Source organism: Phalacrocorax carbo, chromosome 10 (genome assembly GCF_963921805.1).
Source record: "Phalacrocorax carbo chromosome 10, bPhaCar2.1, whole genome shotgun sequence".
Lineage (NCBI taxonomy): Eukaryota > Metazoa > Chordata > Aves > Suliformes > Phalacrocoracidae > Phalacrocorax > Phalacrocorax carbo.
Window position 1 is genome coordinate 1698482 of NC_087522.1, and position 21974 is coordinate 1720455.

General features: G+C 51.5%; 1 protein-coding gene and 1 long non-coding RNA gene across 3 annotated transcripts in view; one reads left to right on the top strand and one right to left on the bottom strand.

The window, feature by feature from the left end:
* Nucleotides 1–280: 280 nt before the first annotated feature.
* PKD1 (polycystin 1, transient receptor potential channel interacting) overlaps nucleotides 281–21974 on the top strand; it is a 100579-nt gene continuing 78885 nt past the window's right edge. The window contains exon 1 of one of the 2 annotated variants that reach the window (XM_064461362.1): nucleotides 281–803. In XM_064461362.1, the coding sequence (XP_064317432.1) occupies nucleotides 559–803 (245 nt within the window). In that variant the 5' untranslated portion in view covers nucleotides 281–558. The remainder of the gene's footprint in view (nucleotides 804–21974) is intronic. The other variant, XM_064461363.1, reaches the window with a different exon arrangement.
* On the bottom strand, nucleotides 13962–16637 carry LOC135315105 (uncharacterized). Its single transcript, XR_010374550.1, has 3 exons — nucleotides 16491–16637; nucleotides 16215–16395; nucleotides 13962–14165 (listed from the first exon to the last, which is right to left on the bottom strand). It is a non-coding gene; the product is annotated as an uncharacterized LOC135315105 (long non-coding RNA).

Here is a 21974-nt window from a genome sequence, read left to right on the forward strand (position 1 = left end):
GGATGGCCCCTGACCGCCGGGATGCCCCTGCTCCCCGAGATGCCCGTGCTCCCCGGGATCCCGCTGCTCCTCCTCGCCGAACAGGGACCGGGAGCCGCGTACCCGGGGCCCGGGCCGGGAGCCCCGCCGCAGCGGCCGCCGCGCCCGGGATGGCGGTGGAGGGGGGGCTGGGGGGGGGGCGCGGCGGGGGCGGCCCGGGCGGGCGGCGGGGCTGGAGCGGCGCCGGGTTTCCGCCGGGCGGGAGGCGGAGCGGGGAGGCGGCGGCGGCCGCGGGCCGGGCGGAGCGCAGAGCCGAGCGGCGGCGGCGGCGGCGGAGCGGGGCTGTCAGCGCGGGGAGCCGGGAGCCCAGCGGGCCGGGCCGGGCCGGGCCGGGCCGGGCCGGGCGCCGCCGCCCAGCAGCGCGCAGCGCCAGCCCTGAGGAGGAGGCCGCCATGGCGGGCGGGCGCTGAGGCGGGCGCGGAGCGGAGCCGAGCGGCCGAGCGGGGCGGGGCGCGGCCGGGCCCGGCCGGCCGGCCGGGGGAGCGGCGGGCCGGGGCCATGCCATGCCCGTAGGGAGAGATGCCTTTTGGAAATGGAGACACTGGATCACAGCGCAAACATGGCGTCCCCGCGGCGCGGCTGCCCCTCTCGGGCTGGTGCCTGCTCTGCTCCCTGCTGTGCGGGGGGCTGGCGGCGGCCCCGGCCCCCGCCTGCCAGCCCTGCGCCGCCGGCTGTACCTGCGCCGGCCCCGCCTGCCTGGTCAACTGCTCTGCCCGGGGGATGGAGCACCCGGCGGCCGGCATCCCTCCCGCCGCCACGGCGCTGTGAGTACCGCGGGCCCGGGGGCGGCGGGCCGGGGCGGGAAGGGGGGGCGCGGCGGGAGGCTCCGCTCCCCGGCAGCTGGACGGGGGCCTCCGGTATTTCCTTGTTGTGCCTTGCGCCGCGATGGAGGTGGGACGCGTGAGAGCGGGGACGAACGTGGAGACGCGGCAGAAAGTTTGCCGTGAGGCTGCGGGGTCGGTCACGGGCAGGAGTGGGTTAGACACAGGCAGAAGCGGGTCGGTCACGGGCGGGAGTGGGTTAGACACAGGCAGAAGCAGGTCGGTCACGGGCGGGAGTGGGTTAGACACAGGCAGAAGCGGGTCGGTCACGGGCGGGAGTGGGTTAGACACAGGCAGAAGCGGGTCGGTCACGGGCGGGAGTGGGTTAGACACAGGCAGAAGCGGGTCGGTCACGGGCGGGAGTGGGTTAGACACAGGCAGAAGCAGGTCGGTCACGGGCGGGAGTGGGTTAGACACAGGCAGAAGCAGGTCGGTCACGGGCGGGAGTGGGTTAGACACAGGCAGAAGCGGGTCGGTCACGGGCAGGAGTGGGTTAGACACAGGCAGAAGCGGGTCGGTCACGGGCAGGAGTGGGTTAGACACAGGCAGAAGCGGGTCGGTCACGGGCAGGAGTGGGTTAGACACAGGCAGAAGCGGGTCGGTCACGGGCGGGAGTGGGTTAGACACAGGCAGAAGCGGGTCGGTCACGGGCAGGAGTGGGTTAGACACAGGCAGAAGCGGGTCGGTCACGGGCGGGAGTGGGTTAGACACAGGCAGAGGCAGGTCGGTCACGGGCAGGAGTGGGTTAGACACAGGCAGAAGCAGGTCGGTCACGGGCGGGAGTGGGTTAGACACAGGCAGAAGCAGGTCGGTCACGGGCAGGAGTGGGTTAGACACAGGCAGAAGCAGGTCGGTCACGGGCAGGAGTGGGTTAGACACAGGCAGAGGCAGGTTGGTCACGGGCGGGAGTGGCCCGAGCAAAGCAAAAGGGAGAACAGCCTCTGTGTGCAAAGTCTTGCCGGCCCAGCGTGGCATTGCTGCTGGGGCAGGGCTGGCACGGCTGCGTTAATGCCCCCCAAAAGTCACAGCCGCGGCGATGCGCTCGGTTCCGCACCTGGAGGAGCGTTTTTCAGGATTCAGCCCAAACCTGGTCATCCCATAATGCTGCTTCTGTCTTGCCAAGAGTTGGCAAGCCGCGGGGCGCACTAGGTACGGTGGCGCGTGGGGTCAGGGACACCCCAGCAGCTATGTCGGGCAGGCCCGAGGGTGATGTTCCCCGAGGAGCAGGAGGATTTTGTGCCGCGAGTTTAATTCCTGAGGTTCAGGGGGAAATCGCAGGAAGAGGATGGTGTTGGGAGATGAGCCGTTAAACACTGTCCTGTTAACAGCAAATCCAAAAGACTCAATTAACAAGTTAAAATCAAAAATTCTTCTGTGAAAGCGCTAGGATGGGATGATGGTTGTGTTTGTGTCCTGATGCTGATTCTGTTGTTTTGGGAAAAATCAGTCAGAAAGGTGCGTTTCTTGGAGGGGCATTAGAACGGTCCGTATCCTCAGTCACTTAAAGTCACTGTATGATGCAAAAAACAGACTTAGGAGAAAGGTGGGGGGTTTTTAAAATTTATTTTTGAACCTAAATTTGTTTTCCTTAGGGAGCAACTTTTTTCTTCTTGAGGAGAGAAAAGCATCCAGTGATTCATGTAAGAGAGATGACTTGGGGCCCGGCACAGTAGAAAAATCTCACATGAACTAATTTCTACTGGTATTTCAATAGTTAAGGGTCTGATTTTCTATTTGGATCTTCTTAACAAAGTTTCCAGTTTTTAGCATCAATATAGATGAGATATTGACAAAGTTGCAAAGTTGCACAGTAAACATTGAAGTGTAGATCGGCAAGCTCTATCTAGACTAACTTCAGCGAAGTGTGCGTGTCTAAGTCCAGCAGACAAGGTGTTTTCCAGCTGTTTTCTTACGAGATGCTGAAGTTTAGGCTTTTCCAAACAAACTTGCCATTGTTTGTTGCAGAAAGTCCCTAACTGGGAAAGGCTGATTTTTATTAAGGGGTTTCTAAGGCTGCGTTATCTGTCGTCAGTTAGACATGGGGATCTACAGCTCAGGAGACCGAATGCGCCGTTTGCGGCGGAGGTGGAACGTGCCAGCGCTTCGCTGGTCACTGCAGAGCAGCGCGAGCAGAAGGACTGTGATGAGAAGTCCTTCATTTGGCTTTTTCAGGATTTGGGGTTATTACAGTGTGTTTCTAGGATTATTAATTTTGGTAGTAAGCGTTTGAGACCACTTATATTATTGTTGTTCGGAGGCGTTGAGTTGTAAAAGCTCCCAGAACGTTTTGGATTAGATCCTATTATGCAATGACAAATTGAAGTTGGACATAAAGCTCTTGCAGGTCAATAAAAAAACGTGCCTGGAATGTGGGAAGGGGAAATCTTCTAAAGCAAATGGGCTGAAACGGCAGGATAGTGTTACTGACATCTTCCTCTGATTTCGATGGAGAAATGTTTGTTTACAGCACTGTTGAGAGCAGTGCGGTACGGGGAAGAGCTTCGCTCTGCTGAGGGATGATTGTCTTTGGGATTAGGGCTGTAGAGTTGCCTTTGTCAGCCAGCAGGTCGTCTTGTGTGTACGGTCACGACTCGGCTGAAAAAGTCTCTGCTGGTAATATTCTGATGACTGGTATAAGATGTGCTGAAGCAGTCTGCTGTGGCACAGGGACTTCTGCTCGGGAGAAGTCTACTGCCCTGTTTAACCTCCTGGCGATGGGAGGGAAGGCACGTCTGCTTACGTTGTTGTTATAACCATGAAGGATTTACAGATTCATTTCTGTCGGGATGAGAGGGACTCTGGCTCATGACACAGCAAAGTTACGCAAGCGGTTTTGTCTATTCATTTTATGTTCCCTTTACTGAACACTGACAGATAAAGTAAATAATGCTTTTAATGATTTGCTGTTTGTTCTCTCATTAGAGGGAAGGATTTTTTAAATATCTCCACAAAACACTTATTTTTTATTAGTCTGAAATGAAAAACAGCCTTTAAGAAGGCCGAGTTCAGAAAATCACCGGCGCCAAAGCTCCTCGATTCCGCGGCAGGCGTGTGTGCTAGCAGTCGCACTCAGCAAACGTGATCCCGTACCTCTAGCTGTAGAAGTAAGGCCTAGGAAACGAATTCCTCTCGTACCCGACACGACAGACGTAGCAACTTTGAAGAAATACATGCCAACTTCGGCAGCACTGTTACTAGGAGTACAGAAGAAATGCCACATCCAAAGAATCACTAAGGAAATAAGCTCTGCTGCTTGCAGACGCTACATACCTAGCTGGAAGCAGTCTCCAGGCAGACCGAATGGGAATATTGGCCCCTTCCCATTGCCAGAGTCGGGTTATTGAAGTGTAATGCAAAGTCTGGCTGGAATCGAGACCAAAGCCTGTATTTTTCCAAATAATCTGCAGCGTGCAACTTAAAAAAAGAAAATATTATACTTCAAGGGTAACACGCTTCAAGTGGCGGCATTTGCACTTCTCAGTTTCTCCATCTGAGAAATGCTTTGATCCGATCTCTTGTCAAGTGCTCTGCTCGCAGGGCTACCGGATTTTGTTCCCATTTGCTTTGGGACGTAGCTGTTCCGTGAGCTGGTATCGCTGCTCTCCTTCCCCAGCTGGAAGTAAACTCAAAGATTTTCTGACTTGCCCGTGCAAATATTGCCTGTTTCTGACACATCTTCAGTGTCGTGGTACTTCTGAACTGGAGATTAGAGTCTCGATTTATAAGACTAGAGTTGGAACTCCCTTATTTTTCCTTCATTAATGTGGAATACTCTTTGTGGATGGTTAAGAAGGAGAAAGGGAAAATATCAGAGGACCTCAGCTATCACCACACTCCTGCAGAAGCAGAAGCTTTGCAGATTTGGGGGTGATAACTTTCATCCAAAGCCCAGCGGGGGTTTTTTTGTGGATTTGGCAGTGAGCCCTGGGGTTGCACTGCCTAGCCGGTGACTTCACCTAAGCAAATCTTCTTAAAATAAACAGATTTTATGATTCAGGAACATACAGTCTGTGATATTTTAAAATTCAAGAGTTGGCAGCCATCGGTGGATTTCGGTATTGTTATGTGATGCAGTAAAAGCCTTTTCAAGGCTCGAGGTATCTTCAAAAGCTGTCGGGGGAAAAAAAAAAGCACAAAACGAAAATCCAACTCAAGTAAAATCACAAGCAGTGGCGTGTCCAGTAGTCTCCAGCCCTCAAAGGCAAAATAGCTTTACTTTCTGTTCCTAGAAAAAACTTAACCAGCCTGTTATGTCATTTTATAACAAGCCGTGTCCCCAGCGAAAACAAGGCTGTGTTTCTCTTTTGTAAGAAACTTTGGAGGGGGGAAAAAATGAGGTGCCAGGTGAATATTTTGCAAGTGAGGTTCGTTCAGCCTATGGAAGGGACCCATCGCGTAAGCAAATCCTAACTATAATTTAAGCACCAAACAAGGAGGCAATTCTGTGTTATTCTGTCAGAGCATAACGGTCTCTGGTGTGAGTGAAGTGTCACTGTAATGCTGTTACAGCAGTGGCACGAGCAGGTCTGCGTTGTTTATTGTGCTCCTTCCTAAAGCTTTGGAGGAATTTGAGTGCTGTTCCCATGAGTGAGAAAGTCGCCCTTCTTAAAATTAAAACTTGGGCTTTTTTTGGTGGGGGTTAAAAACGTCCGAACAAAAATGCTCTGCTGGGTAAGAAATGGCGGCCCCCGGAGAGGTGGCGTTTGAAGGCATTCCTGCTCCCTGGCAAATGGTGTGATTAAATAATCCCGAGCAGCACCAAGGTGTCTCGCTTCCTCGACGCTAGCCCAGCATTTAAAGATTTTTGCTGTTTGCAATTTGGTGCAGCCAAACGCACAAACCCCGGTAGTGACAGGAAACCACGCGTTGAGAAACCGTAGCCGAACATCTCCCAGCCCGGCTGGGCAGCGGGAAGACCTGCTGGCTGAATGCCCGCTGCCGGCCTCGTCGGACGTTAGTAGAAAGGAAGACAGTGTCTCTGCTCACCTCGTTTTTTGGGGTTCCTTTGACACCTGGTGCATTTTTTGCCGGGTGCTGTTTGCGCTGATTTCTCCCTGTATTTCCCACAATTTTTAAGTTTATTGGTGGTGTCTTTCTGCGTGTGGCTTTTTCCCTGTTGGAGCGAACAGTTTCTCCTGCTGGCAAGCCCCCGCCAGGTCTCTCTCACGTTTCACCCAGCTGCTTTCATTCTGCTCCCACAGAGAAGGGTTTTAAAAAGAAAATCACTTAAATCAGAAGGTAGGGGTGAAACAACTCATATGGTTTGCGAATGCTTCTCTCCCTGTCTGCTATTTAATGGGATTCCTTGTTTTATCTCTTGTCACGCCGCGGTTTCCACACTGTGGTTTCCATAATGCGTTTCTGCGTCATTCTTTCTTCATTTCTTCAAGCTTTGTTGTCCTTTGATTGATCGTTGCAGTTCAGCTTGATTTTGTATCTCGTCTCTTATTTACCCCATATGTCCCCAAACATTTCTCTGAGTTGTAATAAGAAAGCGAGCGGGGGTGAAGAAGGAGAGCTCAGGAGCAGAAGCGTGCTTTCCAGTGCCAGGGTGGAGCGGGCTGGGAGCTGCACGGGCAGAGGTGCTTGCTCTTACTGGGAGGAGAGTGCACGGGGGAGTGGGGGGGACCCGGCACTTGTGAATTAGTCCCTCCGTAGCCATGAGCACAATTTAGGCAGTCACTGTCAGGCTCAAAGAGAAAATTTCTGTCTCTTCCACAGTGGAAAGTTGGCAGCTCCGTTTGTGGGCTGCGCTTATGGCGCTATTGCTGTTTGGAGGAACGGCTGCCACCCCGCATCATCCCACCTTTCTCTCCAGGCTTTGCTGAGACCAGGCTTAAAGGCAGGAAAGCTACTGAGACTGCAGGGCCGCAGAGTTACCGACCGCACAGAGCTACCGACCGCGCTCCCCTTGCAGCTTCTGCCACCTACACGAACGTGCTCTGCCGAAGGTCGCTGCCTGTCCCACCAGCAGGATGAGGGCTTCAAATCAGACCTCCCCAGCCCGTATTTATTAACCTGTCTTTGCAGTAAAGAACTACCTTGTTTCTCATACCGAAGGACTGTTGTTTACTTAGACACTGAAGCTAAGTTGGCATCTCTGTTTGCCAAAACTAAAAATGTTGAATTGAAACATAACCTTATTTTTTTTGCTTTGCAAAGAGCACAAAAAGCAAAAAACCATGTGATTACAGCCATTCCCATGTTTTTAAGGGATAACTATCCTCGGGAAGGGCATCAACAACGTGCAGGTTGACCTCATCTGTAGCATTTGCGGTCTATTATAGGAGCCATGACCAGTAAACGGATTCTGTCCTCGCTTTCCAGCTCCTCCCTTTCCCTCAAAAGATGGCATCCATTTCGATAATGTGCTACCACTGGATTTAAACAGAGGTAATCAAAACAAAGCGTAATATTCTTCAGTGATCTGTTTCTGCCAGCCTGACAGTAAAAATAGTTCCCCTCAGGTTGGGAACGAGTACATCCCTTCCTGGCGTCAGGCCTAATAAAAACTTTAATAAGCTGCCGTTGGAGACGAAGTTTCAGATGTGGCATACGGTCTCATGTTTCTCCGCTTAATCCAGTGTCATTTTTAATTTCATTAGCAACCCATGTTAAGGTAGTGTAATGCGCTGGTTTGGTAACAGTACGTGGTGGAAGGAAATGACGATGTTCGCTTTGTGGTAATGAGTCTCCCACCTACGGCATTTTTCAGTCGCGGAGCATGTGTGTTGGCCGTGTGGCCCTGCTTTACCTCCAGTCTGGGGTCTACAGGCTGCTCTCCGGCAGCGCGGTGCTGGGAGGCGATGGGACTCTCTCCTCCCGCTGCCGTCGTGCTGGCATATACTCTTGAGCATCACCGGGAGGAGGCTTGTACATGCTCGGACAGCAGACGCAGTCTGCAGCAGCTCTTGCTTTTGATGAGCCTGCGGGACGATCTGTAGTGACATGAATTCTGCATCCAAGCCAGGGCTCAGTCAGCCTGTTTGCTATTCATTTGAAATTGTACCTGGACACCATACCATGCCCTTTTTTATCGTCGTGACAGCTGTGCAACAGGTATTCTGCCCGCCCGTACAGACACCTCCATGTACCAAGAAACACATTTGGCTCTGTGCAGTAGTATTTTGCATGGCTGTGATGAAGTCATGAGGTCTAATCACTGGTTTGAAACTGAGATTTCCAGGGTGGAGTCTGTAGCCCTGGCTAGAGCCTGTGCCCACCTCCTTGGACAGACATGGCTAATGGTACTTGCAGATCCCCAGCAATGGCTCCTTCACGGCTCCATTGCAACAACCCCTGGCAGTACCTCGGCCCTGGCTCCCACAGGATCCGTGCTGCGCTGGGCTCCTTTAGCAGGGAGGAGGACTTCTGCAGATCCAGGAGCAAAAGAGCAGTTTTCCCCTGCAGCTCTGGTTGAGATAGACAGTGAAACCTCTCCTTCCTCTCCCTGGTGTGGGGGCTGGCATGGGGTTCTGTAAACACCTTTCCCTGCTGGATCGCGGGGCATGGATCCTGCTGGGAATGGGTTAAGTAGGTTCTGCTAGAGCAAATGCTTCAGCGTCAGGGAGAGGTGGGAGTGGCTCTCTAAAAAGAGGATCTAGGGTGTGGGTTGAGTCCTCCTGAGGGAGGAACCCGAGGAACAGCTAAGCCTGGGAAAGCAAGAGCCCAGACAAATTGTGTTGGCCAAAGTTGTTAGTTTCTCTCTCAAAGCCACGCCTCGGGAAGGGGGTGGAGTGAGTCCGGCCTGAAGCATGCAGATTTTGGTTTAGGTCAGGTTGGTGACAGCATCTGTGTCTAGTCCCATCAGGGACCCTGTGTGGAAGCTGCGTGTGACTCTTGCTGCGCTGCAAACTTCTAGCTGGGGGGTGGCGGGAGTGCACTGTGAACACGGAGCTGTGAGTCGAGGGGATGCGTCTTTTACCTTGTTGCAGCGATGTGAGCGCACGTGTCCCTCTAACAGCTGGAAAAAACCCCATGATCATTCCTTTATGTGTATTTATTTTTGTAGGGCAACCTCGTGTTGCTTGACAGAGCACTACAGAAGTAGCTATTTTTATACTTCTCTGTTCATCTGCTTGCCTCACAGCTGGGCTGGTTGTGTTTTAGGGGTGGAATACAGCTTAGCTTTTCCAAGCGTGGCTCGGAAAAACCAGATGTTTCGGTTCCCGTCTCCACTGCCGATGCTCCCATATGCCACATTTCCAACAGCAGGACATCAGTGCTGGCACACAGGCCCTGGACTGTGCGCGGGGGAGGCTCTGTGGGGCTCTTCAGCTCTCCAGCGTCTCTGTGCCGTTTGTGGAGCTGTCAGGAGAGCTGGCCAGACGAGTGTTAACTTTGAAGGGACACTCATGGCTCCTGGTCAGCACCTGCGTGCAGCCCGGTGCCGGCACCCCGGCGTCTCGCTGGCAGCAGGGGCCGGCGTGCTGTCGGTACGGGAATGTTCACGAGTTTAGCCTCACGGGGTTGCTTCTGTGCTATCGCTTAATGGCTTTCACATGCCGAGGCTGCGTAGCTGTTTGTGAGCAGAGAGAACCATCTGAGCCACACTTCAGCCAGTGCCAGGCAGTCTGTGGGGTGATAAGAATAATAATCACTGGCTCCATCCTGCGATGCGTGCTCCCAGCGAAGAGCGTGTGCGCCGCATTTCCTCTCCTGGGGCTTAAAGAGCCGAGGGAACAGTTGGAAACCACAATGAGATGCAGAGTAGTCTCCAGGAAAAGTGTTGCAGCCACATTCCCTCTACTTAACTGTGCTTTTCACTCCCTCAGACACCTCTGCGTAAGCTGCATTTCTTCCTCGGAAGGAGGAGTGGGACAGGGTTTTGGAGACAGCCTCTTCCTCGTCACCCACAGACAGATGCTTGCACAGGAGCGTTGTGAAGCCCTTGTGAAAGGGTCCGTGCTCTGCCCGAGCCTGTGCAGCCGGCATCGTGTGCTACCTGGGGTGTGGAGCTGGCCCTCGGCAGAGGGTTGTGTTTCACCCCTCCCCAGGTGAAAAGGATTGGAAAGCTTTTTGGAAAGAGTGAGTTTTCAAAGGAGGAGTCTGGATATGGGAAGAGCAATCAACTGGCACCTTTAATATTTTGTACTGCTGTACCACCTCTGGGATCTCATCGCTTAGGCATAGTGCAGGCGCAGCAGGGAGACAGCTCTTACCCGAGACCTTGCAGGTGGTCCAAGCAATCCTGCAAAAGCATAAGCTTGGAATATGGGCACTTGCCTTTGAGGTGTTAGCAGAGCTGCTGCTGCTGCGCTCTTGTAAATGATTCCAGCAGGCCATGTAGTGACTTTCAGTGATTTGTGTCACGAACCTGCCCTTGCACCTAAGCATAGCACAATTAAAAAGAAATCTTCTCCTATTTCCTAAAACAAACCAAAGCACTCCTCTGAAATACGATGCAGGGTGATTCCCTGGGAGAAGAGTTTCCATTGGAAAATATCTTGGCTCTCGACCAACCCTCTGTAAAGCAGTTGTAGAGGGTGGCTCATTATCGCTACCTGGGTGATTTTCTAGAAGAGGACTGTTATATAAACAACTGGTTGGCAAAGCCCTTAGTCAGGATCCCTTCTCAGCTATTTCACTACATGGTAAAAAAAAAAAGATCCCTGTCCTCCCGGACACAGGAGGCGACTGCAAATAGAGAGCCACTGAAATGAACAAAGTGATGTTGGCCAGAGATTCATAAGTAATGAATTAAATCTGTGCAGATCAAAGGTTTCTATCAGAGTGTGGGAACGTTATTTTACTCCTACAGAGGGAAAACATGAAGTCACTGGCTTTATGAACAGAACTCTGCCTAGATTTGCAACCCCAGATTGCATGGATCAGTGCAAAGTTTGCATCAGAAGTCTTAAAAAAATTTAGTATAGACAAAACTGAGGTGGTAAGACAAAAGCTAGAAGAGGCCAAGGGGTAGGCTGTGTTAGTCTTTCAGTTGCCTTAAGAAAATTCTCTGTAGCTAATATATGTGGATTGGGTTCATACCAGCAGTCAGTAACGGCTTTACTTAAGAAAAGGGAAAAACGAAAACTGCTGCCCGTTCGTGCAGTAAAGCTGTTATAGGGCATAGCTCGTATTAGGATGGCACTATGGAAACAAAGCTTAAGCTGTCTGGGTGGTAGTCGAGGCTCTGCTAGTCTGGCACAACACAATTCCCAAGTATGAATTTAGAGAGAAGACACACCCCGTTTTTTGCAGGGAGTGCCAGGAGCATCGCTGGTTCCTGAATCTGTGTTTCATCAACACAAAATAACTTCAACAGCCAGACCCTGAACTCTGAGACCCTTGGCCCTCACTGCTGCCCCTGTTGTCACTCATTGCACCCAGCAAGTAGCCATTTCCTGAAAAGCTTTCTGCCTTTCCAGTGCCTGCAGGAGAGTAAACTGTCAAGGTAGCAATGTCACTGTCCTTGGACAAAATAGTTTCTGTTTACATGCACAGATTGCGTCTGATACAGCCAGCAATTTAAGTTGCTTTACCTTGGATTTGCTTTGCGCTGAGTGTAGTGACCCATGTTATGCAGCCAGTCAGATTGGAGTATTACTTTCTGGCATAGTTTAGAATTGGCAGCATTTAAAGGGTTAATTACAGCTAGCCATCAAATCTCTAAATCAAGCCAGCAAAGCCCACTGCTGCCTTCTGTCTTCCTGCGGATTAGCTGTGGCACGTCCAAGCCTGTAGCTTGATCCCAGAACTTCAGAGAGAACTGGGAGAGGAGACTAAGTTTGGAAATTCATCTCCAACAGGAGATTAATCTTTGCTTCCCGCTCCCACAGGATGCAAAGCTTCCCCTGAAGTAGATGCACTCGCTAGCTGCTTGGGAAAGATGTTTCGTAAGTCATCGGAGAGTCCTGGATCTTTGAGGGCATGCGGCCCTACTCCAGATCCTCTCCTCTTGCAGGTGATCGGTCTGATCAGCAACAGGGAGCACCTTTATCTCCCTGTGCGCACTGACCACAACCGCTGTTCGTTCCCGCGGAGAGGGGAAGTGGCAGTGGAGCAGCGATGGTTCATTGGCTTTCCGTGCAGTTCCTGGAAGCTGCTAAATTCTGCGGCAGCCATGGAGGGCTGCGTACAGCGTGCTTAAGGCTGGGATTTGCTTCCCCCTCTGTCCTCCCCTCCACAATCAGGGGACTGAAGTGCATACCTTAGTTTGGGAAGAAAGCCGAGCTACTGGGGGCAGTGTTGTCTAACAGCTGGAACACAGAGGGGAAAGCGGGACTTCTTGATTTTATTTTCAGTTCTGACCCTGGTTGTGTGGGCTGGGCTGTCATTGATTCATCTGCACTCAGTCTCCCCTGTCTGAGCAATGGAGCTGGTGCTTCCTTGCGTCGTGGGAGTATTGTAGTGGTTATTTATGGGAATGAAATGCTTGTGGAGGGCTTAAATGCTGGGCTGCTGGATAAATGCCCTGGATTTCTACTTCCTAGCTGCTTGGTGCTCTGCCATCCTTGTGAGAATGCAGCAAAACCTTACCCTATACCAACTGTCAGGAAGCTGAATCTTCCTGATTGAATTTTTTTTCAATCATTACCTTGACTCTGAGCAGGGTAGATGGCAGGCAGCAAAACACCCATGTATACTTGTTTTGACAGGCTTATTGGTAACCTTGGTCCTGCCTTCCTGCCCCTGCCTGTGCTTCAACCCCTTCCTGCCATCGTCCTCTGAACTAAACAGACAACCTTGTGCTTCGCTGGTACGTCTGTGTGGCAGGTACCGGAGCTGGCAGGATCTCGCTGTGATATTGTAGCTGGATAACCATCCGTTTTTCTTTTAAAGCATCTGAAAAAGCTTTGTTTTCTGCCCGGCTTTATTTTTTGTTTCGAGGCAGTGCCATCAGTTTCCCAAAGAGAGACATCCCAGCCCCAAATGGGAAGGCAGCGCTGCCTCCTGCCCGGGCCGCCAGCTCCTGGGAGAGATGTGGCTGCTCCCTCGGGGCAGAAGGATATGGGGCTGGGAGTGTTTTCCTCACCAGGAGCAGCCTGGGGAAAGGAACCGTGTAGCCCCAGGCTGCGGGTACAGAGGTGGATGTGCAGGCCCAGGGCCGTGCTGCTGGGGCAGGACAGCCTGCGGCCATGCTCATGGGCCTCCCTCCCCTTGGCGGAGAGCGAGGACTGGGGTGGCTCTCCAGTGCTGGCAGCACCTCCACTCTTCCTCCCTCAGCCAGGAGCCAGTTTACCTCAGCCAGGAGCCAGTTTACCTCAGCCAGGAGCCAGTTTACCTCAGCCAGGAGCCAGTTTACCTCAGCCAGGAACCATTTTGCTTCAACCAGGCGCCACTTCACCTCAGCCAGGCGCCATTTTAGTCTCAGCAGCTGCCATATTCCCACAGCTGTGGGGCAGTTTCTGTTCTCTTGTGCCATTTAACCCCTCCCAGATCAGCCAGCCCACAGCTCAGGGGATCTGGCAGGCAGGATGCTGTGCTGTTAGCAGTCCAACCCTGTTTCTCCTCCCTGGGCAGCCCTCCTGGGTGCCTTCACCCAGCAGGGCTGTAGCCGGCTGCTTGTCGCAGTCACCGTGGCACCGCGGGGCCCGTCATGGCCCCTGCGCCCCCATCTCCTTCCCTGCCTCGCACCTCTGCTGTCTCCGTGTCCCCTGCACGGTCAGCACCCGTCGGGCACGCAGGGCCTCGGCGCTGCGTGCGCCTCGCAGCGGGGCCGGCTCGGCCGCGGGGAAGGGTGCCGTGGGCTGCCCCGCGTCCCGGGCTGGGCGCCCCGCGGGGCTGAGCCGGCTGCCCTGCCGGGGGGCTGCGGAGCTGGCCCTGCTGACACCGCCGCGGTGCGGGTTCGGGATCAGGCGGTCGGTAGCTCTTGGCTGTAGTGCATACTACAAGATCCCCGCTGTTAGTTGTTTGTTTAATGATGGTTGATTAGAGGGAGAGGAGACTAGCCCTTTCCTCCTCCTTAGGGGCTGCGTTTCGGTATTCCGACTGGGAGTTTGAGGATGTCTTGATCCTCTGCCTAATCAAACTCAGCGCAGGGCATGAAGAGCCCCGTCTCCGCTGCGCTGCTGCCACTGCAGCCTGGAGCACGGCCTTCCAGAGGGGAGGGGTTCGGTCTTTTACAATACAAAACACATTTCAGCAGCAGCATTTTTTTTTTCTTTATTGAATCTAGAGCAAAAAAGCCCTCAGCAGGAGCTTGAGCTTACTGTTGGGATGAGACACAGGCCTGTGGCAGGGATGGGTCCCAATTCTCCTGGCTGCAGCTCAACTTTTACACTTGTTTCTTTTAACTTCTTGGGGTCCTAATTCTTGCCGGCTCATGGGCTGTCTGGCAGTAGCGAAGCCATGGTTGGCCACCTATGGGGAAGAAAAGAGTTTGCGATTGGTGGCAGTGTGAGTGGAAGAGGATCAGCATAAGGGCAAGTGTCTGGTGTGGCCATGAGAACGGTCCCGTCAGATTTATATTACTGAATTAATCTACAGAATTAAAGACCGTGGGGAACTTGTGTTGTTTTACTGTTTCTGCATGGGCCACAGACAGATGGGAGTCTTGGCGTTGCAGCGTCAGGTCCTGGCTTCTGCACAGGAGTGTTTAATCCTTCCCACCTACCCTTTCAGATGCACCATGTTGTGCTGAGCAAGGGCTGCTCCTAAATCCCACCTGTGTGCACGCTATGAAGTACCCTGTCTGCCATACTTCAAGAACAGGTTTCTGGGTCTTGGGATAATGGGAATCCCTGAATTTCAGACCTCAATGTACAGTTTTAGCTGGTATCTCCCTGTTTGGAGTGTGCACCGTGAAGGTCCTGGTGTTGAAAGCCCAAGCAGATACCTGTTGTGGTGCATGGGCTGAGGTTGCACGGGTGGCTCAGTGTCACTCACTGATGAAACCCAGGCACAGCAGTGGGAGAGCAAGAGCCATTTACTCACGTGTTGCTCTCCATGCCAGGGACTTTGGTGACAGGCTCTGGTGGTGAGTGGCTTTCAGCAGATGCCTGCGAAACTGTACAGTTCTTCTTCTTCTAGTGGGAGGAAATTATGAACTTTTAATGTGAGACCCAAAGACTTTCTGTCCTGACAGCAGAGCAGGACTTCCAGGCTTCTTGCCTACTGCTAGTCATTGGGTGCTGAAGAAGCAGCAGGGGAGTAAACTCCTGACATGTCAGCAGTGCTGTCATCTTTTTGTATGTGAAGGTACCAGAAAGCCCAATTAAAATGCAGAAATTCGGTTGTATCTCTACTGCATGGTACCATGGTATCTGTGGGTTTGCAGAAAAGACCCAAAGCTCTAGGAACTGTTTTTTACATGTGTTGTGCTGCACGTCCTGGGCAGGATTGGGACCTCATAGCGCTGCGTACCGCACGCAAGTGTACTGAAAACAGACCTTATCCTATCCTCAGGATCTTGTAATAAAAATAGACAAGGCAAAAGAAGAAGGAAGTCTTCCTGTTTTTCAGCTGGGTAAGGCTGTAAAAGCTTTAACTCATAGAGAGTAAGGGAGTTGCCTGAGGTCATACAGAGAGTTTGTGACTGAGCCCGGCACGGAGCCCTCCCAATCTTCTGGGGTGCAGCTGAGTGAGATAAACACGTGGGCTTGCACGTGCACATGGGGCCAATCTGACATGAAGATCTTGCCGCGTGAGATGACTTGCTGGGGGTGCACACGCATCTAGCTGCCACTGGTCTGCAGCATCTTAAGACTGGCAGGGCTGCATTCTCTCTCTTGTCCTAGTCCCAAAGGCAGCACGGCATGGCTGAGATGTGGTTCATTTTGGAAAGGGGAGAGCAACATTTCATCATGAATTTTTGCCGGGGTTCTGGATTAATCATTACTGCACTTAATGTGTTTTAACTCAAAGCTAGAACCATCTGCATCACCTGACCACTCTGCAAGCAAAACCAACCCAGTATCAGATTTTGGCATGGCTTTGCTACCTGGGACTGGGGTTTCTGCAAGGCATGGAGAGCAATGGTTAATAGGTAGGATGGAGTTAATCATTCACTGAATTCCTTAGCTACAAACTCTCTCCTCAGTCATTTTTTTTGGTGCATTGCTGGAAAGGAAATCCGGGTATGTGAAGCAAAACCATGCTTAACAAGTCACAGTAGCCCTGGTGTGTGTAGGATTTCTTGCTTCTTGCTGAGGGTGGAGCTCCCCTGTGGCAGGAGATGCTTGAATAACCTGATAGAGCTGAGCACTGCTGGGAAATTCAATATATCTGCATCTTTCACTTTGGATGCCTGGGCCAGAGATGGAAGAAGGAAGTGCCTGGCCTTTCACCTGCCTGAGACCCAAGGCAAAGATCTGTGTTTTTCTTGCAGCAGTCGGTGGCATCGCCCACACCTCAAACAGAAATGGTAAAACTTACCTTAATTAATAAAATAGTGAGGATGTAATTACTTACCAGAGTCCAGCCTTGCCAGCCAAAATATGAGTCAGCTACCTCTCATAAATCTTGAGATTAAAAATAAACCAAAAAAGGCCAAATGTTGTTGCCGTCTCGGTTTTGAGCCTGAAGTCCCACGTAGGAGATATTTGGAGGCATCGGTACTTCTCAGTAAGGAGATGCAAAGGAAGAAAAAATACTTCAGCAAAATAAAAGGGAAGGAAAGAAGCAGAGATTATAATTTAATGTCATGATTGCAGGAGACAACTTTAGGGAACCCACCACTTCTCTTACAGCAAGGCTGAGTATATCTTCTAAGTCCTTTTTTGGGGTAAAAGTGGGACATCTAGAGCCATATACCATGGGACTAGATACTGGAATTGGTTAGGATTCAAGCGAGGTTGACACAGGCTTTGAGGTTGGTAAAGAGGCAGCTGAAATGTGGAGGGTCATTTTTAGAGGATTTATCATGTGATCAGTTGGATTGTATGACATTTCTGCTGTTTAGAGGTAAATATTTAATCTGTAGGTAGCCCAAGGCTGAACTGAATACTGTGCCAGATGGAGCTGGCCTTCGATCCAGGAATCTGACTCTGCCTTCCTCTTCCTCCCAGCCCTGATTCACCTCCCAAACACCACTGAGACCTTGAGAAATTTTATCCCTGAGCTTGTGGCTTTTGCCTCTGTAGAGTTGGGGCTGGTGGTTACAGGGTGGTTGCAGAGTTGGGGATGTGATGTGCCCAACTGTGACAGATCTGCTGTCTTCCTCGAGAGTGCTGGCTGGACCCGAGAGGTCTGACTGTAACTGGGACCTGCAGGTTCAGGATCTATTTAGTGGGTAGCATCAAATTCAAATACTGCAAAGTATTTAATGGGAAGGGCAAGTTCCTCCAGCTCCCTCTTTGATTTCAGAGGTCTCTTCAGTTCTTCCAGCCTCAGAGGGATATCTTACCAATATTTTTCTCGCTCCTTCTCAGGACTCTGGTGAAAAATTGTGTCTTGAAGCCTGATTCTGATCTGTGTCGTGGCAAAGATCACAGTGTTGTTCAGCTGCGTGCTGTAAACCCACGCCAGGAGTACATAGGTGGGAGAGCAGATTCCGACTTTTCCTGTGCCGGTAGAACTTGTGAGCCTTTGCATGCCAAGTCTAACGGCTCGTGCCAGCCCCCGGGGTGTCTGCACATAATAGACGTGGATGGATTGCTTGTGTAGCTGATTGTTTCCAATTTGGAACTACACCCTCTAATTGCTCACTGTAAGTTACCAAGACTCCCCACGTGGAATCTCATTAGACAGCATAGTTAGCGGGAGAGCAGAGGGAGCATTTTCAAGTGTGTTTGATGATATGTTGAACTAAGGAAAATTTGTCTAAGAGTACAGATGCCGTTAGATGGGGAAATCTTGCTGTAGCTCTGTTCCCCTCTTAGGAGCCAGTAGTTGTAGGGTAGGGGCTGTTTTCACATCTAGAGAGGTAGGTTATTACAAGAAAAGGATGGATTTAATTTAGTTTCTTGCAGGGCTTTTTTTGAGACTTCTAAGACCCCAGGTAAGATGAACATGCTGGCCGTTTCCAGGATCCTCTGGGAGCTGCTGTTGTGCAGGGAGGGGCTCCTGGAACCGGCTCTGTGGCTGCATTTCTTGGGAAGTCTCTCCCATTTCTTTCCATGCTATTAGTGATGTTCCCAACCCAGTTTGCCTCCTCCATTAAGATGAAGCCACAGACTGGCAAGGAGGGGGAGAGGTCATGGAGGGAGAGTTCTGAAATCACCCGAATCCATGGTTCAGAGACATCCAGTTGCGAAAGACTTTTCCTGGTAGGGGAAAGTGTTGGTTCCATAGGGTGTTTCGTAAGCCACTGCCTGCCTCCTGCTTCCTGGGCCCGTCTCTGCCCCTGCTGCCAGGTCCTGGCCAGTTTAGTGCGTGCAGCTGACCGGAGTCTGCTGGTCTCTTTTAAGCACAGGGCAGAATATTGCTTTCAGGAGCATCAGTACAAGTACAGAAGAGCCTAAGTCAGGAAAGGTCCTGCAGCTCTTTGCTGAGGGCTGAAGCCAGCCTCATGGGAAAAGTCACCTTCCTCCTTTAACTTCTGTTACAGACTACAGGCCTGTAGGTCTGCATCTTTTTCCTTCTGCCATCCTGTCTTACTCTGCTACATCAGTTGCAGTTGCCCTCTATCTGAGAGAAAGTCATATTTGCACGCTGCTTTTGGTCGCCGAGTCAGGGAATGCAGCAGCTTGCCCCTATACCTCTTCAGTCACAGATTTGCTGGTGAACTCTTATCCCTGCACATCCAGCACCCTGTTTGTCACTCGCCTGTTACTCTGCTGCTCTGCTCCGCTCTCCTGTCTGCTATGACAGCCAAAAAAAAGCCAAATGAGACTGAAAAATAACCTAGCTGGTGTTAGTCATGCTGCAGAATGCGTTAGCAGTTCAACAATGGCGTTAAACACCTAGTGGGATCCAATTTAAACCCATAAAAGTGAGGACGTCCGGACTTGGAGCCAGTTCTTCTACCTGTGTAAGCAGCCATGTGTGTAGTAGCTGTGGTATACGCAGGCTAGGAAGGCATTGGGAATTTTTTTTTTTTTTTTACTCCTTTAAACAGTTGTCATTTGTTTCCAAGGATTTGATTTTATTGCTCCTCCTATTTCACGCAGCAGGAAATTAAAAAAACCCAAACTCACAAGACACAGATGCAAATATTTATTTGCTCAAATTATGCTGAACGTAGGAGCTGGGACTCCAGGTAGCTTCACAGACATGTCATGGTATTTGATGATTCTGAATGTAATAAAAATATATGAAATCCATGCTCAGGCCACCGAGACCAGATCTGCCTTTGCGTGATACGGAGGAACACTAGTCACAAGTACAAACCCCTTCCTGCGTTAAAGCCCAGGCCTGTGCATGAGCAAGTGATGGCTGTCTCGTTTCCAGTGCATTGCCTTCCCTCTTCACTTCATCTGCTGTAAACCTCGCCATGGTCCTTCTGTCTTAGAAAGCTTCCAAACCCCGTAGGAGCTGGGCAGCTGGCCTCCCTCCGAAGGACCCAAAATGCCTAATATACTTCAGAGTCACCCCTTGCTCTCCCCGAGCCTTTCCTCTCTAGGCTACCAGAAGAGTCTCAGCCCCTTGGTGAGGAGGGAGGACGGAGCTTTGCAGATGTCCCACGGCGCCGCTGAGCAGTGCCGCAGCGGCCAGCCCTGGTGCGGGTCCCTCCGTGTGCGTGCCTGTGCTCACTGGGAGGACTCTGCAGGAGGAAGCGTTTGCCAGACATGGCAGGCAGCTCTCGGAGTTTTCTTGGCAGGAGGGTGTGGAAAATGTTGGAAAGGGAAAATGGAGCAAAGGCAGTCTGTAGCTCAGTCTGCCTTGAGATCAGACGTGTGCGCAGGGCTGGGGAGCTCTGCATCACATACTCCGTGGTCCCCCTGCCTGCATGAAGTCCCTCCCCAGTCACTGCTATACTTAGACTCCTTACATGCTCGTAATTTTATTTTATTTTTTTAATTTATTTTGAGGGAAACAGTAGCTCTTTGACAGCCTTCCAAGGGGTGAGATGGGACAGACAGACTACTTATTGGGAGAAGCCTGGGGGTCCTTGTTTCCTGAACCCACCGACTAACACAAAGCACAGCTTCCAGCATGTCTAGGCTGCTGTTTGTGTTGCGAGACAGAGGGAGGGGTGCAATCAGCGTGGGTTGACACTGTTTGAATAGGCATGACTGGGCAGCGATCCCAGCATGACTTAGCCAAATAAGGGACTGGTTTTGTCTTTTAGTGCGTGACCCAGGACCTTTTCTGACCACAGGTGCCTGGGCCGTGGTTTCCCTGTCTGCTGGAGAGCAGCGTTCCCAGCCGCTCTGCTCTCCCAGGCACGCACAAGGTGCCTGGCAGTCTGTCGGGGCAGCACGGCCCCGAGCTGAGCTGGGGATGGCACAGACGTGCTCCCCCGTTGGCTGCTAAAGAGCGGGGGTTCCAGCGCTTGTCATTGTCCCGGAGAGATCTGGGCATAGTCTTGTCAGCAAAAAGCAGCACGTCTCCTCTGACAGGTCTGCAGAGGGCAGGCCGTGGGTCCTGGTCAGCAGCACGACGGAGGGTTCAGTTCTTGCTCCACGGCGTCCCTTGCCTAGTTCACTGGCGATTCCTCTTTCCATCTTAAACTCTGCTTTAATGCTGATTTCACCCTCAAAGAGCAGTGGCTGTATTTCAGGGGTGGATTGCATAATCCCTGTGCACAGAGCGTGCTGCAGTGAGTTAAATTGGTGATGTTCTTTTGGATCCGAGAGGAAGAGGGGTGCTATGGAAACGTAACTTGTTATTATTATATGGGAATGAAATTTGTTATTTCGTTCTTCTGCCTCAGTTTGTGATTACACCATGGAGCAATTTTTAGCCTTGGCAAGAAGGTGCTTTAACATAAGACCAAAAATGCAGCTTAACTCGGTGTCTACCATAAATCCTGAGAAATGATGGTGCCGTGTAAGGCTCGGTGCGCCTCGAGAACGGGGCAAATGTTCTTTCTGCCAGCAGAGCTGATGTAAGGTCTGATTTATGAATGTGATACTTCTTGACATCGCTGTGGCGTCCAAAGATTACCAGGGATGTTTACTGAAACTCCCCAGAGTCTCCGTATGGAGCCTAAGAAGGGATCAGACTGAATTTACGTGTCCTGCTGTGCCAAGCCTGCTCTTGGTAACCTTCCAGTCTCTGCGGCACCCGGAGCAGAGGCCGTGGATGGTGCTAGCAGGGCGCAGAGCACGCTGGTGCCCGCTTCGCCTGCCACACGGCACAGGAGAGCGGGCCACGAGCCTCCACTTGTTGGGGGCACTCTGTCCTTAGTATTTTATTGGGCTTAGCTTTGCTTCAGTTCATGCTCTTCTTTCCATTTTAAAAAAAAGCAAATTTACTGGTGGTTTGTATTTACCACTAACACCTTCTTACACAATCACCCTCGTGGTTTTTATCTTCAGCGTAGGGTAGAAGAATAGGGTAGAGTAATTTTGTATTTAATCATTAAATCAAGACGTACCCCAAGACAGTTGCCTGAACCTGAAGCGAAGCATCAGCGTCCCCAAAGACCCCTCAACCATGTTTCACTTTGAGTAGCGCTGTGCCAGAGACGGGACGCAACTTTGGGTTCTGTTTGACTCAACAGAAAGTGAAACAACAACAAAATCAATTCATTTACAGTAGAAAATAAATCTGTGAAGTTGAAGAGGTGTAACTTTTTTTTATTCTAACTGTCTGTGCCTGCTCCGGTGACATGTGCCCTGTTGGGTCTCTGATGGTTCCTTTCTTCTTTCTCGGTGTGTGCTTTGACAACTGTGTGATGTGCAATGGCTGTGGGTGTTAGACAGCCTGTCATTAAGGTGAGTCGTCAGAGGACCTGTGCCTGGGAACTTCGGGGAAACCCTGAACTGAGGAAGATTTAAGCTGACTAATCAAGTAAAGATTTCTGGGAGGAAGAATCAGCTCCTGGGGAAAAACCCCTTTGCTGCAGCCATTTGAAACTGAAGCGGAGGAGAGATGGGCCAGGCTGTGCTGGGGCAGACCTTCGGGTACCCGTGCTCTGTCCCCTGCGAGCCTTTGGCACCGCCTCGGTGACTGGGGGGGCTGGGAGCGCCATGGGGTGCTGAGCCCCTCAGCCACTGTGTCAGTCCCAGCCCACGCCGGCGTGGGCAGTAGGCAATGATTTAACAGATTTTACAGTTTGACGTGCCTGTACATATTGACCTGTGAAAGAAATGTCTCTTGGCTTTGCGTATGAAAAGGGAAAAA